Raw genomic sequence first — 18,819 nt, 5'->3', positions numbered from 1 at the left:
GCAATGAAGAGTATGTTGCCCCAGATGTGGTAACTAAAAAGGCTCACCGTCTTCCCTAGAATACATGACTCAGGGACTCGTGCCCAGTCAAGAAGCGCTTCACGGTGAAGGAGAGAATCTATTTGTGCCTGCAACCTCACAAATATGACTGCAGTTTATTCCCAGGCTCCACTCCTTGCACCCCTTCAGAAAAGCCTGAATTATGAATGTAATAATTTCATATCGAAGTCATTCAATGCAAAGGAAAGCTTATTTTTTAAGCATCACCTTAATACTTCCCTAAGCAGTACTGGCTGTGGGATTAATTGGTACCTATTGATCTAATCACATTAACCGTGACTTTTGTTAACACAAAAAAATTAGCTGTCTCTAATGTTAATGATTCACAATTCATAGAAGTTTCCCCATGTGAAAATACAGGTGATTTGTCTGATTTCAGAGAATTTGTTTGCACCCTCGCCACCAGAAGTTCTCAAAGCAGGCAAAATCCAGACACCTGTTTCAATGTCACCATGTTTTAAATGGTACCTGGAGAAAAAGCGTATTATTCTATGAATGTATTTTACTCATCTTACACCAGCCCTCCAGGAAGGCAGGCTTTTGATCCATATGGCATAATTTAGATTTCACTAATTCGCCTTCTATATCATTATTAGTTCTTGATTTCTCTAAAACAATGTTAAAGTTAGAATCACTGAAGAGATCAGCACTGAAAAATCTCACTATTAGCAGCGTTCCCACTGCCTTCACCAAGGGTAAGGATGGACAATTCCGCATTTGTTTTTGAAGAAATCTCCCCTCTATCCCCCACTTCCTTTATCCACGATTACTTGGTTATTTTCCACTCAAAATTCTTCCTTTAGGAACTGAAAACTGGCTCGCACCCGCTGCTTAGGTAGAGCTATGAACGTTTCTCCACCCTTGACTTGTTGCCACATGGCAGAGCCAGCAGCAGAATTTAACAGGAGATAAGTATTTAACAGGTAATATAACTACCTTATATTTCCATTTGGCTTCAGTTTTGCTTTTATTTTGCTCTCGAACTTCAAATTTCTCCACCTCATTCTGCTTACCAGCAGTTTCCTTATTGGGAACACTTAAAACATTCTTGGCAGCCTGGGGAAAAAGTCAGCACAGAATCGTAATGAGGATGGAGTGCTGGCATGTTACTGAAACACATTTATTAGCTGGAATATAACATGAGATATTTTTGGAAACTCCTCTTCTGATTCATTCTTTCTGAATCCAAACATGAGATTCCATCAAATATTGCTGCTGCAGAGAAGGCAGAAGGTGAGCTGCATTTCTCCTTAACACCAGCACACCAACATACGAATCTCCCTGCCCACTGCTCCGTGGACAGGTTTGCAAAACACATAGGAACCACTGGGAAGTTCAGAAGGATTTTAGAAAAGATTTATGGATACTTCTTAACAAACAGCGTACAACACGTTGCTCTGTCAGTGCCTCAAAGAAATCCTGGCCCCTACTGAAGTCAGCAAAATTCACGTCGCATTAAAGGACATCAAATTGAAACTTGTCCTACATGGGCAAAAACAGAAGCAAGCTGTTGTTTTTATCTTCATTCACTCATTCTGCGGCAAAATCTCACGTAAAGAAGATGCTTCAGAAATGAGTTCCTTCATCTTTGATAACCAATAATCAGAATCACAGAATGGTTTGGGTCAGGAGGGACCTCAAAGCCCATCCAGTTCCGCCTGCCCTTTCATGGACGTGGACAACAATGAAAATGCACACAAGAGTGCTTATAACACTTGAAATAAGGATGTTACAGATGCAAGGGGCAAAAAAAAGCCATTAAAGACGTCTTTCAGTTTTTATCTCACCTCAGTCTAGGCAGGGAACTGGCAGTAGTTTGCCAGACTCAGTTTGAATCAAAAGAATCCAAATCAAATGGATAACCAAGCAAACAGTTAAATCAAATCAAGAAGATATAAAAGGTGATAACCCAGCATTTACAAAACTTTAACCTTCAGTGAAGACAGAGTTTTACACTGTGTTGCTTAAATTATGTTTTTCATGAGACATAAGAGTGATTTTTACCCCTATTTCAATGAGAGAAAAGAGAGAGGTTAACATCTGACCCACCTTCCCCTTCTTTGGCGTCTCGATCTTCGTCAAAGCCTCCTTCGTGTGCGCCTCCAGCAAGTCAAGATTTGGGATGGCTGGCGGCGGGCTCTCTTTTGCCTTCTTTCCTTTCTTTTTGCCTTCTCCCTTAACTTTAGGTGTTTTGGGAGGCTTAGGGGGTTTGGGTGGCTTGGGAGGTTTGGGAGGTTTGGATGGCTTGAGTTGTTTGGGGGTTTTCACAGTTTTGGGAGTCTTTTTTTTAGGGAGTTTTTCTACCGGTGGGGGCAGAGGCGTCACTTGGACAGGAGATGGTGCCTCCTCTTTCTCCACAGGACAGATCTCCTCGGCATTCGTGTTGGCACTCGTGTCTGCTTTGCTGGCTTTCGAAGCGTTCTGTAGTTTAGCACAAAGCAGGGAGGCATTCAGACCCATTCAAGGCTCATGTTAGATATTCGCCCCCTTCCCCTTCTTACAGAAACAAACCCCGAAGATCGCCCCTTCCATAATGGGGGAACTGCATCCACAGGTCAGGCTGGCCAGGGAATGAAGACCCCATCCCACGCAATGATAAAGCCGGGCTCACCACTAATTCCTGCCCCCAGAGTTGCTCAAACACAACTTTGGCCTGGAGGAACTCCAGCGGCTTCATAAGAACTGCAGCGCTCGCCGGGTTCTGTCATCAGGTAGGGCTGTTAAACGCGCTGCCCGTACAAACAAAAGTATCAAATGAATGGCCTTTTGTTCAAAATGCTAACCAGCTCAAGCACAAACCACTTCCATTTAATTCAGCTGTCATAAATGTAGCATGATCATCTTTTGTGCCCTCAGGAAAAATAATCAGTAAAATAGCTGCCCAATTAAAATTAACACTGTCTGACTAATTAAAAAGAAATTATTTTCTGCTTAACTTGCTATTCTGACAATCAGAAAACTTAAATACTACATCAAAGCTAATAAAAGGACAAGATATAGTTCAATTTTGAGGTCTTTGGATATAGTTAGAAAAGAGATGGAATGTAATGCAGTGTCTTCTTAAAACAACTGAACACACTATGGTCACCTGGCACGGTCACACATCTCCACTAAGTGGAAGATGATGCCTCCATGTAACCTCTATTTTTGGCAGGTTTTGGGTTGGTTTTGGGTTTTGGAAGGTGTATATCATTATTATTGCATCTGCTACAGCAACTCCACCTAGGAGCCAGCCAAGACCAAGGCTTCCAACTGGGACAATGTACAGGAAGACTGTCCCAAGTTCAGACAACATCATAGACCAACGAACATAAGGCAAAAGAGTTACCACATAGGGAGCATGATCACAGGGACGGCAACAGTGTTCCTGGAGTTCTATCATATTTTGGGGTAGGGAGTAGCTAAAGGGAAAGAGAAAACAAGGATGGAGGGGGAGGTGTGGCCAGTCAAGCTAGGAGAAAGCAGAGGAGGAAGGATGTGGGATAGGCAGACATGGCACAAAGCTGTGGAGAAAGCAAACAGGAGCCCAGGATACGTGGCGAGTCAGCCACAAGTAAGAGTACTGAGCAGTCCCCCTGCTGCAAAACCTCATATGAATTCTTCTAATGAAGACAGGGGGAAAAAAGATTCCTTTATTTCCAGTATCCTTTTTGTAGACTAGATCATTAGAAGACCCACAACATAGCATGAAAAGAGCACAAACCTCACTTAATCTTATTTCTTTGGCAAGGTCCTTGATAAGTTGTGCTGGTTTGAAGTTTTCCGGTAGTTCATCTTCATGCTCTGCTAATGCCTGAAACAGAACAAAGCCAGATTGCTGTTTCCATGCATGGCTTTTTAACAAAATGTAAAAATCCCCTCATTGGGTGACACATCTCTATTTTCCCTATGTACTGAAATCAACACTGACTGCCATTACTAGTCCAAATAAGGAAAAAATATACTTTTTTTCCCCCCTTCTGGACACTATAGCAAATAGTTGTCCTGAGAAGACAATTACATCAACAGACTTTTCTGGATATTATTGCTTTTTCACAACTGTAACATCGCTTTGCTCACACCCTTACAGGAGATTCTGTAGGAAATTCCTTTTCTGACTATCTATAAGGAGAGATTTGTGTCTTCAACGCGTGTAACAGGCACATACCTTGTCAGCAGAGTGGCTTGGGAGCTCCCTGACAGGACCACCACCATTTGCACTCACCTGTCACTTAACACTCAAAGCCCAACTCTACCTAAATACCAGCAGCCTGACTTGCTGTGACTCACTACTTCCCATCTGCATGGCAAGTGGAAAAAGAAATGGGGCAACATGGAGAAGAGAGCTTCCGCAACAGAGAAGAGCTTCCACACCGGAGAAGAGCTTCCACACCAGCCAGTCCTTCTACAAGAAACCAGGGAGCAATTCCGAGTTCAGCCTCGAGCACTGGGTTTCCGCAGTAGGGAGCTGCCAAATTTTCACCTGGGACAGTCCTCAAACCAACCTAATTGCGTACATAACACTGGGTACTGATCCATTCTTAAAATGTCTGAGAATCCCAAAGCTGCTAGTTCATAGAATCATTGAATCATTAACATTGGAAAAGATCTCTAAGCTCACCAAGTCCAAGCCCTGTTCACGTTTTATGATTGAATGGCCTTGTCTCCTGCAGCTAATTCTCCAAAACTTCAGGAGCAACACATGCGAGAACACCACTTCTGAAATTACTGCAGCAGGAAATTGAGGCTGCAAATCCCTTGAAGCCTTTTCTCCAACCACGATGTATTTCCTGGCTCAATTAACATGTTGACCTGCAGGAAATGGTCACCTTGAGAACACAAAAATGCGGGTATTGTTCTATATATGCAACCTCTGTCTGCTTCATTGATTTGGCACGTGAAGGCCAGGTTGGATGGGGCTTGGAGCCCCTGATGCAGTGGGAGGTGTCCCTGCCCATTGCAGGAGTAGAACTGGATGGGCTTTGAGGTCCCTTCCAGCCAAACCTTTCTGTGATTCCATGATTCTATGAATATGCTAAGAGTCATAAGATCACTCAGTACCCTTTTGGTCATGGACAGAATTGGCTCTTCTAAAACTCCGGTGGTGCCTTTTTTATGCTGACTCCTCATGTGACACTGTGGAATCCCCTCTTCACCTGTCCACCCAATCCCTTCTCTTTGGGATTTTCAAATTAGCTGGTTTGCTATGGAAGTATTATTTGTTGTAGCATTTGCTCACTGTTCCAGTGACAGACAAATGTGAGGGACAGAACATTAAAGCAGGCTGCTTCTCCTACCTGTTTTTTAGTCCATGACCTGAAAGCACCATTGAGAATTTTTGCTCCTTGAAGTAAATGAGCAGGAGGCTGCTGCCCAGCTTTATGCAAGCCTGAGGAGAGTGAAAAAAAAAGGAACATTATTAAACACTGTGTTGTAGTTTAAGCTAAAGTAGAATTTATTTTCTGACTTCAGCTAAGTCTAATCTAAGTAACTTCATTTTCTGAAAGTTCACCGCGTGTTTTTCTGACAGTTCCTCTCCAGCAGTGATCATATGGGGCAGAAAGGCCAGAACTTACACTTATTCCTTTGGAAACCAAGGAGGTGGCACCTGCAGGGAGGAGCAAACAGGAGAGGTGGCCCCAACCTGACCAGCAGAGTATTCCATCCCATGTACATTACACTTGGGATAAAAGTGAGGGATCACAAGGGTCTCGCTCTCTTCTGCAATGGCCAGCACCCAGTGAGGACCTCGTCTGTCTGTTTGCCCCTGGTCCTGGATCCGTGTATTCCCGAATTCAGTTCCTCAGCCCAGCTCCCTCCTGGCCACGATCCATTCCCTCGTGTCTGCTCTGCAGCATTTGTGGTGACATATGGTCACCAAGGGGGAGGGTGGGGATGTGATCTCATATATTTGCATAGATTTTATTACTTTCTATTATTTTAATTGTATTATTATTATTTCATTAAAGCTGTAGTTTTAGTTTCCAACCCGCAAGGTTTTTTCCTTCTCATTTTCCTTTCCCTGGGCATGAGGGGAAGGGAATTGGGAGCCCAACTGCTTGGGGAAGGGAATTGGGAGCCCAACTGCTTGGTTTTAGCTGCCGAAATCGGCCAGGCCAGGGCTAACCCGTGACACGCTGCTAGCAAATGTTGCTTTATATAAAGTCTTTAATTTGAAAAAGTTTAACTGTGAAAGCTATCTCTGAAAGCTGGAAACCACCAACGAATCCCTGTTGTAACTGGACAGTAATAAGGAGTATATTTACTGTGTCATAAATCCAACTCAGCCTTCCTACACCGTGCTCCTGTCAGTTATGTCTACACTGGCAATCCTTCCGGCTCCTTTCTTGGTCCCACACTCAAGCTAGCTTCCCTGGCCACACATTCTAGGCTGTAGGAATAAAAAGGTACTGTCAGCAGCTCCTTGATTCTGGCTGAAAAAGCAAGTACCAATAGGTGGAAACAAAGGTTAGAGTGGGCAAAGCATTTCACTTCTGCACAGGTCCAAGTGTGCCCGAATGCTCGCCTTCAACTCCAGCTTCCATTCCGCTGGTCACTAGGGAGCCCCTTCCAGGACACACTCACAGGGACCCCTCACCTGCCTTCTTAATTAGACACATTTTTCTCGTTAATAAAAAGGATCTGGTGGTGTCTCTCGACACATTCCGTGATAAAAAAATAGAGGCAAAGAGCAAAGTGAGACCGAATCTGCCAAGATCACACGCACACGGGTGTTTGGATCAGCTCCAAAGGAATCTGACAGGGGAGATTTTGAAGTCCACAGAAAACTTGGCTAAAATTCTCAGTGCTCCTGCTGGCCACATCTCCGATGTCCCTGCGGCCTCGCATGTATGTGACCTGCCCAGGAACTTCACCTGGGATTGGCAGAGTGATGGGACAAGAAACTGCCACTCTATGCCTTGGGCTGACAGCGTGTCCAGACTTGACAGGTAACTAAAACCTAAACCAAATGTTGCACCATTCTGTGCCTCTGAGGCAACATAAATGCATTTTATGAAGAAGATGAAACCTTCCCTTAGGCACAGGTAAGAAGGGCAGTTAAGATCCCTCCTCGAGTGAGACAGTGGGACAGTAAGGGCAGAGCTGGACCAGATCAGCATGTTCTGCTGGTACGTTAGAAGTAATTTTCCCAGACTGATTTTGGGCCCTGTCCACCTTCTACGTGACAGGTCAGCAGAAACAGGGTAACTACCTCCCCCAAGCTGAGCAACTGAGGCAGGCAACAAAACGCAGCTTTACCTTTGAACGTCTCTAGTAGATGTTTTCCCATATACCAACATGCAGTTTCGAAGTTTGGAAACTGGGTCAGACTGACGATTTTCAATCGTCTTTCTACTTCATATGCCCTGCAATACAAAGCCACATGAACTTAGAGCAAAGCAGGTTAGAGGTCCATCACACGTGACAAGCGCTGCTTATAAACACCCGCAATTCACCTTGCAGTGCTTCACTTCTTTGTGCTGCAGCCACGTGTTCTGGCATCAGACCAAAGCAAAACATAAAAATAACACTAGTAAGAAATGGTGGGATACAGTGTGAGACAGCTTTATAGCATTATTCATCCAGCATCAGTGAAGAAATACTTGTGTTGTCTTACACGGGGCAGGTGGGGGCTTACCCAGAAGAGGAACGAACCATTCTGGGGTAAAACTCCTGAGTTTTTAACAGTTCTTCCTTCAGGATTTGTCCACATCAACCCAAGCGCCTCACACACCCTTCCATGCGCTACACAATGGGTGTGAAGACAGCTTGGAATAACTCAGCACAGGAGAACACGGTCAAAGGGGACAAAGATGGGTATACTCTACTGCCCAACAGAGCTAAATCAACATTACTGCAAATGTGGACTAATTAATAGGAGAGCGGATGGCCAATTTATCAGTTTATCCAGCCTAAAGAAGAGGAAGCTGAGGGAAGACCTTATCACTGTTTACAACTGCGTGAAAGGAGGTTGTGGCGAGGTGGGCATTGGTCTCTTTGTCCAAATGACAGGTGACAGGACAAGAGGGAACGGCCTCAAGTGGCACGAGGGGAGGTTCAGACTGGACATTAGGAAAAACTTCTTCACTGAAAGGGTTCTCAAGCACTGTCAGAGGCTGCCCAGGGAGGTGACTGAGTCACCATCCCAGCAGACGGGCAGATGAAGTGCTTAGGGCTAGGGTTCAGTAGTGGGCAGGTACAGTGGGACTTGATGATCTCAAAAGTCTTTTCCAATCTATGGAGTCTATGATTCTATGAAAAACTGAGCCTCTCCCTCACTTTAGATTTCAAACACAGATTACCTCATCTGCATTTCAACACTTAGACTGTGTAGGAAATGTCCTGCAAAGGCCAGGCAGTCTACAGGTGTTAGAGTTGCATAAATCCAACCTGTAAGAGAAGGAGAAGAGTCTCAAGGATAAAAACCAGAATGACAATAACAAAGACTTTATTCACAATATGATGCTCATACTTAGCAACCTACTTTCTAGGTACCACACGGCTCTTCAGCCCAAGACAGCACCAGAACCAGTTAGATCTTCTTGTTATGCAGGACAAAAGCCCGGCCCAGGATGGTGCAATGCAACTCTGGCTTCCAGTCTCAGGACAACCTCCAGTGGCACAGACAGCGAAAGGGGACACACTGCTCACATAGCTTTCTTGTTACTGTGAAAAGCAGCAGCAGCAACACAGTGGCAGCTGCTGTCACATGACCATAAAAATATGTGACAGCTTCTGACGCTGCCTTTATTCCAGTGTCAGGAACAGGTGCCTTCCAAACTTTTATTTTCATACAAAAATCCATTCAAATTAGTGAATCTCTATAAATTGCTTAGTGTTTATTCCACCATCTGCTCCACATACGGCCGTTAGAGAAATACCTGCTTTCCACTTTTTACATTCAAGGTAAAATTCAACTGTGCAAACATTCTGTGCAAGAATATGCTCACACAAAACAACAGCATCACTGGATGCTGCTCCTGAAACTCAAGTACCAGGGTTGTGACTTACTCACACTGCCCAGATGTCTCAGCTTGGAGTACGGATGGAGTGGGCAGCGCATCGTTTAAAGGCACAGAGAGGAGGAGGAAATCTCTGTCCCAAGAGACTACAGTTTCAACGGGGAGTGCTGGGAGCAGCAACACAAATGAGGAAATAATTGTTCACGGTGAGAGGCAGGTGACAGACAGGAGCAGGAGTAGAAATGCATTCAATTAAAACTCTACTCTATCTGCTGATCAACTCCCCACCCTTATGAAGATCCTCCCGGGAAATGACAAAAATAAAATCCACCATCCCAAATCTGCAATGAAAGCCCAAGCACACCAAGTCACCCATAAAACTTCTCACTGCAAGAAGGGCATTGAGGGGCTGGAGCGTGTCCAGAGGAGGGCAATGGAGCTGAGGAATGGTCTGGAGAACAAGTCTGATGAGGAGCAGCTGAGGGAGCTGGGGTTGTTTAGCCTGGAGAAAAGGAGGCTGAGAGGAGACCTCATCACTGCCTACAACTACCGGAAAGGAGGTTGCGGTGAGGTGGGTATTGGTCTCTACTCCCAACTGACCAGTGATAGGATGAGAGGAGATGGCCTCAAATTGTGCCAGGGAGCTTTAGATTGGATATTAGGAAATATTTCTTCACCAAAAGGGCTCTCAGGCACTGGAACGGGTTGCCCAGGGAAGTGCTAGAGTCTCCATATCTGTTGGCATTTAAAAGACAGGTAGATAAGGTGCTTAGGGATATGGTTTGGGAGTGGACAGGTACGACTGGACTCAGATCTCAAAGGTCTTTTCCAACCAAACGACTTTATGATTCTATGAAAAATCAGTGACACCTAGGTCTTCAGTCTTCTGTGAAACAGTAAGTGCACACTCCCACCTCATTGTCACAGGAAATCAATAACTGTGGAAAGGATTTTGTGGGGAGTCATGGTCAGAAAGTAATCCAACATGAGTTCGTTGTTAGACGGCAAAAGAGAGAGAACTCATGAGTTACTACAACCCAGCCAGACCAAGAGCAGAACACTCTGCCTCCTCCTTCGTACTTTCTCAGAGAAAGCCATCCCATCACATCCCTCGAGCATTTTGGACCTGCTCTTCAGCAGCTCTAAACAAGCAGGAAACCTCACCTTCACCAGCCTGCTCACCTGATGGAATGAAGAGTGTCTGTCCTTGTTTAACTGTGCATTTGTAACATTTATCTACTTGGTCTGCAAAAAACATCTCACTGTGGTTTGCTGCCGATTGCCAGCGTTCGTAAAGAGAAACATTTGCAGGGGCTGGTTTGATGAGATAAAATATCTTTTCTCCCTGAATTAGAAAACATAAAATTAGCAACAAGCAGCCAAAGCAAGCACTGCTGCACTGGCAGAGACACATGCACACATTTATGTGCACACAAATATTTACCTAAAGAAATACATAGCATTATGTATTTTAACACTATTGAAATAAAATTTACTTGGCAGCTTCGTACAGGACGGCTGAAATAATCACATCACCAGCTGACCACATCTGCTGCCATTTGTGGGACTGGTGTTGCAAAAGGTTTACAGTGCCAGATTCCACGATCCTGCAAAAGCAGGATGTCACACCTTAAGGGTCTTAAGCAACATATGTGCAGAAGGCATTAAACAAATATTAAAATCCAAACAGACTGAAGACACACAGACAACTTCACATTCCAAGTGGCTTCTCTGGTGCTAACGACAGTGCACCCACTCTGTGCATTTCCTACGGATACTGTTGGGAAAAAAAATCCTGAGACCTGAATTTTTGAGAGGATTTTAGGCTGATCTTTGCATATAAAACTGAGTTCGTTATTAGATACAGCACAAAAACCTGACCCCTCACCTTCAGCACATGGTACCATGCAGAAGCTCCTCCAGAATCTATGTGGAAATCCGTGTAGCTGTCCTTCACGCAGATCAGGCAGTACTTGGTGACTTTTGGCTTAGCCAGAAGAGCATCGTCAGGCCAATAGTTTTCCACCCAGGACAACTTCTTAACTATATCTGGAGGCTCTACGAAACTGGACATCCTTTCAGAGAGAATGAACAACAAATATGCAGCTTTTTAGGGAAGGATACAACAAGAATTTTGATAGGAATGGTTGGACTCGATGACCCGGTGGGTCTCTTCCAACTTGGTTATTCTATGATTCTAAGAAGCAGTGTGGGATCTAACACTGGCACAGCACTCTGAGGCAGCTCCACACATGTCCACGGAACTGCTCTGCAGGCCAGGAGAACTGCTTACAGACAGAGGTTTAAGGCTTTTCAACTATAATGACCTAGCAGCGATCCCTTGACTTCTTGCACCAGCAGCATTTATGATCACATAGATGCTGTCACTGCCTTTTGCCATGCAGGCTCAACATGTAGGTTAACCTTGTAGATTATCATCAGCAGCGCTGATATCACAGCCACTTTTCCAGCCCTTTCAGAAGGAACATGAAATGTGCACTCTCTTACAGAAATGCTCTGACAATCCTTAAAAATTCACACGTTTAGCATTAAAAATCCTGATAATAATGACTTTAACACGTAAGGACTAAATAAGTCTTGATTTGATTTTGAAAATGTTTTGATCTAGACTGACAAAATGACATGAAGAGCTCAGAAGAAGGAAAAGGTGTGACCCTGGGAGATAATGTGAATGTATTTAAAATAAAAAACATATAATATTAATTTATATAATTTATACAAAAGAACATAGTTATTTACAATGAGCACATCCATGAAGATGATCCCAGGGCTGGAGCACCTCCCATCTGAGGACAGGCTGAGAGAGCTGGGGTTGTTCAGCCTGGAGAAGAAAAGGCTCCCAGGAGACCTTAGAGCAGCTTCCAGGACTGAAAGGGGCTGCTGGAAATCTGGGGAGGGGCTCTTGACCCGGGAGGGCAGGGATAGGACAAGGGGGAACGATTTTCAGCTGCAGGAGGGGAGATTAAGATGAGATCTTGGGAAGAAAAGTTTTGCTGTGAGAGTGAGGAGACCCTGGCCCAGGGTGCCCAGAGCAGTGGTGGCTGCCCCATCCCTGGAGGGGTTCAAGGCCAGGCTGGATGGGGCTTGGAGCCCCTGATCCAGTGGGAGGTGTCCCTGCCCATGGCAGGTGGTAGAACTGTATGGGCTTTGATGTCCCTTCCAACCCAAAGCATTTCACAATTCTATGATTCTATGTTTCTATATTGTATATATTTATTTGCATAGTTTATATATTAATATAGAACATATACAATACATCACAGCAAAGATAATGTAGTGGCATGATAAACGGGTACTAAAAGTGTTTCCTTCCAGAATGTGCTCAATTTTATACTTAAGTAGTCTAAAATTTGGACTAATATTTGCAGGGGGTGGAGATTCATTGTTGGACACTCTCAGATATCACATCAGTGAAAACATCTGCACTTCAAACTACGATTAAATGCCCCCATGTCTCATTTATGCTACTGTCAAGCACTGATAACAATGGCTCCGTTTAAAATGGCAGGGGAAGATGGAGCAGCACATTCAATTAAAGCGTCACTGTCTGTGCTAAGAAATAAAATATTTGCTAGTTAATGTCTAAATTAGCAGCTTATGACTGACAGCTCCAGCAGCCCTTCCGAACAAAAGACCTCCCGTCATTCTAGATAACGACAGAAAGCTAAAAAAAACTCAGCTTAAGATACTGGTAATCTTGGAAGCCCATAATTACGAGAAATGCTTTCTGCAGGAATGGGTGTGCGCTACCAAAACACTAATGACAGAGCTAAAGGTAACAGCTTTAAAATAAATGAGCACGCAATTATTCATCAGCCTCCTACTCTAGGGCTACTCAAAGTCTTCTTGCTAAAAGGGAACACTCACCAAAACAGCCATTCTTTATTTTCATCTTGACATTCATCGTCTTCTGGATAGTGTTCGTATATAAAGGAATCTTTTCCTGCTCTGACACTCCCCTTCCAGAAGTACCGGCCACCCAGGATGACCAGAAGTGTACAAATTGAGCTGCACAGCTCCACGAATTATAAAGTGGTTTGGGTTGGACAGGATCTCAAAGCCCATCCAGTTCTAACCCCCCTGCTATGGGCAGGGATATCTCCCACTGGACCAGGTTGCTCGAAGCCCCATCCAGCCCCTAATGTTCCATTCTGGTAGGTGCACGCTGCTGGCACAGCGATGCCGACGACGCGCAGATGTGGGTTACCACAACGCTCGCCCCTTTTGACTGCTAAGTGCCGTTCTCACAGAGCAAACAGCATTTTCATCTCCGTACTTTGACTGAACTGCCCGCACATGGACGACGCAGTGGAGAGACAGAGCAGCAAGAAGCTGCTATCCAACAGTCAAAGCACTGGGAACCAGTGAAGACAGAGGTTGTTCAAACTCCCCCAGCCAAACCCCACCGCACATCCCAGACACCGCTCAGTGCATCAGGCTGGACTCTTACCTCGTGTCCGAGAACTCCAGGTTGGTGACGTTGAGGACCCTTTTCCTGTTTGTACTGTAGTAGTAATCCACAAATTCCTTGAGCTTCATCTTGCAGTCCTTCTGTTTGGTGACATCAGTGACATCAACGCTCCTCTCTGGTCCTAAAAATTCATTCAGTGAAAAAGAGAGGATGAAGGGCAGCCTGAATTGCCCCACGCTGCACGCTTGGGGGTGAGCTAACAGTTCAAGAAACATCTCCATCTTTGGATTTTCTCATCATTTCAGCTTTTACTTTTCTTCCTGGTTGTTCATGCATGCACACACATACATAGATCTATAAAAGATGTGTATAGACATCAAATGTATATGCATAAGCCAGAGCTTTTGTATTCATACCCCTGACATAATTATTCCTCTATTTTTTATTATTAAAAGATGTTATTTTCTATCTATTCATTTCATTACAGATTTATTTGCATGGTGAAGATTATATGGAAATACACACGTGTCTACAGGCAGCCCTACCCACACGCTGCAGGATTCTCTGATAGTAGAAAGTGTAATCCTGCACAAGACACCTTGTCAAACAGAACTCCCAACACTGTAAGGTCTCTTATGCACTATTTTAATTTTTTTTTGCTTACAAAATCTGTACCTGTTGTGGTTTGAGCTAAATCAGAGTCAGTTTTCTGACTCTAACTCAGTCTCGTCTAAGTAACTTCATTTTCAGTATGTTTTTCTGACAGTTCCTCTCCAGCAGGGATCACACGGGGCACTGGGATGCAAAAAGGCCAGAGCTTACGCTTATTCTTATGGAAACCAAGGCCATCCTGGAGCTGGTGGAGTCTTAAAAGAAATGGAGGGAAAGGGTGGCACCTACGGGGGGGGGCAAACAGGAGAGGTGACCCGACCTGACCAGCAGAGGATTCCATCCCACATACATCACACTGCGGATAAAACTGAGAGATCATGAGGGTCTCGCTCTCTTCTGCAATGGCCAACGTCCAGTGAGGATCTCATCTATCGGTTTGCCCTGATGCTGGATCCGTGCATTCCTGCATCCTGTTTCTCAGCCCAGCTCCATCCTGGCCACGACCCATTCCCTCATGTCTGCTCTGCAGCGTTTGTGGTGATGGAGTCATCGGGGGGGTGGGATGGAGGGGGGCATGATCTCATATATTCGTATGTATTTTATAACACTGTTATCATTGTTGTTGTTATAATTATTATTATTATTATCATCATTATCATTATTATTATCTCATTAAAGCCGTAGTTTTAGTTTCCAGCCCACAAGTCTTTTCCTCTCATTTTCCTTTCACTGGGGTTGAGGGGAATGGAATTAGGAGTGCAACTACACGTTTTTAGCTGCCAAAATCAGCCAGGCCAGGGCTAAACCGTAACAGTAACCAAGGAGGATTTTGGCAGAAAAATTTGTATTTTCAACGAGATATTTCAGGTGAGCCATGAAAAAAAAAAAAAACTTTTTGTTATTTTATCCCAAACTCCACCTATCACAACTCCATCCCCGCCATAGCACAGTATGGAGAATGAGCTGCTCGTACTTACACATCTCCTCAAACAGTCCTCGCCGGGCACAAACCTCCAGTGTGGATGCTAACATTAGTCAGTTGGTGGAATTTAACACCGGGCACCAGCAGAAAGTGAGAGCTTTCTGGAGTCCCCATTGCTAAGCAAACTCTTACTCTTTCTGCAAGAAAAGCATCTCTCCAGTCCTTCCCTTCGGTTTTAATTTGCCTTAGTTTTCATCTCCCAGTGTTTCATTCATAGCTTTTTTTCACATTAGGAGAGGAAAAAATAAATCAGTGTGTTTTTACATGAAAAGCCAGAGCAGTAAAGACGCATCTGGCAGTCTCGGTTGTGGTGGTTTGTCCACTACTACTCACTTTAGATTGTTTCTAAAACACATTCTAGGTCCAAAGCAATAACCTACAAAGAGAAATCCCTGCCTGGGAGATCCCGTCCAGGCAAACTGACCCCAGGGCAGTTAGATCAGCATGGACTTGCTCCGTTCACTCCCAAAGCCCGCACCAGCTCCAGGTTAAACAACCTCTTCCCTCTAGCTATTCCCTAACTGTTTTCTTGGAAGGGTGGATTATTTCAGCTGGAGGCTGAGGAAGCCAGCAGATCAGGAACACCCTGGTCGTCCATGAACACCTGCTAAGTGTAGCACACCACAGAATCATGGAATGGTTTGAGTTGGAAGGGACATCAAAGCCCATCCAGTCCCAACCCTGCCATGGGCAGGGACACCTTCCACTGGATCAGGGGCTCCAAGCCCCAGCCAACCTAGCCTTGAACCCCTCCAGGGATGGGGCAGCCACCACTGCTCTGGGCAACCTGGGCCAGGGCCTCCCCACCCTCATTGTGAAGAATTTCCTCCTTATGTCTACTTTAAATCTGCCCCTCTCCAATTTAAAGCCATTCCTCCTCGTCCTACCACTACAAGCCTTTGGAAAAAAGTCCCTCCCCAGCTTTCTTGTAGCCCCCCTTCAGATATTAGAAGGTCAGGCAAGAAGATGGGCAAGGAAAATACGTTTCCTGTAGAAGCAACCAGATGGAGAGAACAATAAAATCAAGGGTCTTGAATTCTCCTTTATTCACAGATCATGGAATGGTTTGGGCTCAGATTAGAGACAGGAAGATACTAAAATGAATCCGAATGACCAGCAGCAATGAAAATAGCTCTCACTGACAGCAGCGTTAACCCATGTATCTCAGTCTAGGGATCCCTTTGACACAAAGCAAGTCAGCACGGATCAGTTAAGACCTGGCCTGAAGAAACAATTTTCTCAGTGCTGAGGAATACAGTACAGTTTGGCTCAGGTGCACTGCAAGAAACAGGAGTTGGTACAAGAAACGAGAGTGACAGAACTGCTAACTACAAGCTACCACTAACAGTGAAGTCAGGATAGCTCAAGACATAGATAATATTTTACAATATATTTTACACTTTTAAATACAGATAATAAAAACCTCTGTTTAAAATTCAGGTGACCTCCAAAACATACAACACCACCTGCATGGGAGATACCCACCGACGTAGTTTTCAACATCGCTGACATAGAATGTGGGTGCAGGTACGGACAAACCCAGGCCATCCTTCTTTGGGACAAGGATGGGCTCCGCAAAGCCATTTTCTTCCAAATACTCTGGCGTTAGTTGGCTGCCAGGCACTTTCACAACTATATCTTCAGCACTGAAAAAGTAAACACAGATTCAGCGGTGAAGCACTTTCACACATCTTCTGCATTTCACTACGGAAAATAAAAGGTTATGAATAAGCAATTATATGCAAATTAGGTCTATAAGACAAAAGCCAAAAAGACATTTATTGCAAAGCACGCAGGGCACACTAAAATCATCCAGAATAAATTCACTCAAGCAAAGGACACAAAGGAAAGACATGGATCTGTTGGAGTGAGTCCAGACAAGGCCATGAAGATGATCTGAGGGCTGGAGCACCTCCCATTCGAGGACAGGCTGAGAGAGTTGGGGTTGCTCAGCCCCAACTGCTGGAGAAGAGAGGGCCTTAGAGCAGCTTCCAGTACGGAAAGGGGCTCCAGAAAAGCTGGGAGGGGCTCTTGATCAGGGAGTGCAGGGATAGGACGAGGGGAATGTTTTTAAGCTGAAAGAGGGGAGATTGAGGTGAGACCTTAGGGAGAAAAAAAAAATCAGTTTCTGAAATTAAATATGAAATTAAATTCTCCAAATATCAGAAGAAGTTTGGTGTTTGCAAAGTCTGTTTCAACAGTTTCCAAAGATTCCTCTAAAATAATTTGTCATTTATAGAATCATAGTGTCACGGAATGGTTTGGGTTGGAAGGGACCTCAAAGCCCATCCAGTTCCAACCTCCTGCCACGGTCAGGGACACCTCCCACTGGATCAGGTTGCTCAAAGGTTCATCCAGTTCTTACAATTCAGGATTTATTTGACTAATGCCTATATTAAAGAACCAAAAGCAAATCACCACTCTTACAAATGGCTGTGAAGCAGCCTAATAAAGTGTGGAACATGTCACCTAACAATTAGCACTATTCATTATCCCAAACAAGAGAGTCTTTGTCGCTGCAGCAACTGAGGATGTCATTGTTCTTCTTTTCAAGATGGAGATTTCAGCAAAATCACCAGTGCATCTAAAGACTGAATAATTCTATCCAAAAAATTAGTTAGTTTCTTATGCAGGGAAATGTTGTAGGGGCCAAACACATTCTTGTTCTTGTCCTCACGCAGCCTAGGTTCTAGGTAAATCCAGAAGAACTGGGCTCAATAAAGAGGAGATTTTAATATGACTGCACAAATCTAAAAAAGGAAAAGCCTGGGCCCTCTGCAATCAGTTGGAGCAAGTCCAGAGGAGGCCACAAAGATGACCCGAGGGTTGGAGCATCTCCCATACAAAGACAGGCTGAGAGCGACAGGGTTGTTCAGCTTGGAGAAGAGAAGGCTCCAGGGAAACCTTAGAGCCGTTTCCAGTACTGAACGGGGCTCCAGGAAAGCTGGAGAGGGGCTCTTGATCCGGGAGGGCAGGGACAGGACGAGTGAGAACAGTTTTTATCTGCAAGAGATGAGATCTTGGGAAGAAATATTTTGCTGTGAGGGTGGGGAGGCCCTGGCCCAGGTTGCTCAGAGCAGTGGTGGCTGCCCCATCCCTGGAGGGGTTCAAGGCCAGGTTGGATGGGGCTTGGAGCCCTGATCCAGCGGGAGGTGTCCCTGCCCATGGCAGGGGGTGGAACTGGATGGGCTTTGAGGTCTCTTCCAAACTCAAAACATTCTGTACTTCCATGATTCTATGATAACACAGCCCTCATTTAAACTCCACCGTTCTGTCCTATATCAAGCTTTCAATAGGAGCATCGTTCCCTTCACAGGAACTGGGTAAATCTGCTTTACCTCAACAGCCGCCATCACACACACCGCTGAACAACCTACCTTGGGAAAGTACGACTTCGAAGCTCCTTTATAAAGACTTGGCTCCCGTTCTGTACAGGTTTGACCTCTGTCGCCTGCCCAGTGTCGTGCTTATGCCAATTTCTTTTCTTTTTCACTGGAAGAGAATGAGTTGGACAGTACCGCATGTTAAGTGGAGGGTAATTATTCAGACATTGGAACGAAGGACAAATCTTCCTTTCATTTCTTCCATGAGCAGAGAAGAGGGAACCCCCACTATGCTGCACCACAAGTTTTAATATCGCTCTCAATTCACCATTAGACAATTATACTGTAGCCTGAAGATCTATTACATGCTGAACAGTGTTCGTTTTGTAACATAAGGGCAACCAGACGGATAATTACCGCGCTGCACAGCTACCACAGGCTTTATGCAAACACAGGCTCTGGACGTTC

The 18,819-nt window shown here is 44.7% G+C and overlaps 1 protein-coding gene across 4 annotated transcripts in view; it reads right to left on the bottom strand.

Annotated features, from left to right (window-relative positions):
• PHF2 (PHD finger protein 2) overlaps positions 1 to 18,819 on the bottom strand; it is a 91,735-nt gene that overhangs the window by 21,723 nt on the left and 51,193 nt on the right. For all 4 annotated transcript variants that reach the window (XM_069865661.1, XM_069865664.1, XM_069865662.1 and 1 more), the window contains exons 3-13: positions 18,406 to 18,520; positions 16,514 to 16,674; positions 13,474 to 13,615; positions 10,891 to 11,077; positions 10,185 to 10,347; positions 8,343 to 8,430; positions 7,300 to 7,406; positions 5,337 to 5,428; positions 3,764 to 3,853; positions 2,110 to 2,481; positions 997 to 1,116 (exon numbers count right to left, since the gene is read on the bottom strand). In XM_069865661.1, the coding sequence (XP_069721762.1) occupies positions 997 to 1,116; positions 2,110 to 2,481; positions 3,764 to 3,853; positions 5,337 to 5,428; positions 7,300 to 7,406; positions 8,343 to 8,430; positions 10,185 to 10,347; positions 10,891 to 11,077; positions 13,474 to 13,615; positions 16,514 to 16,674; positions 18,406 to 18,520 (1,637 nt within the window). The remainder of the gene's footprint in view (positions 1 to 996; positions 1,117 to 2,109; positions 2,482 to 3,763; positions 3,854 to 5,336; positions 5,429 to 7,299; positions 7,407 to 8,342; positions 8,431 to 10,184; positions 10,348 to 10,890; positions 11,078 to 13,473; positions 13,616 to 16,513; positions 16,675 to 18,405; positions 18,521 to 18,819) is intronic.

The sequence above is a fragment of the Phaenicophaeus curvirostris genome, chromosome 11 (assembly GCF_032191515.1).
Source record: "Phaenicophaeus curvirostris isolate KB17595 chromosome 11, BPBGC_Pcur_1.0, whole genome shotgun sequence".
Lineage (NCBI taxonomy): Eukaryota > Metazoa > Chordata > Aves > Cuculiformes > Cuculidae > Phaenicophaeus > Phaenicophaeus curvirostris.
The sequence above is the reverse complement of the archived record's forward strand: the minus strand, read 5'-3'. Positions and strand labels throughout refer to the sequence as shown.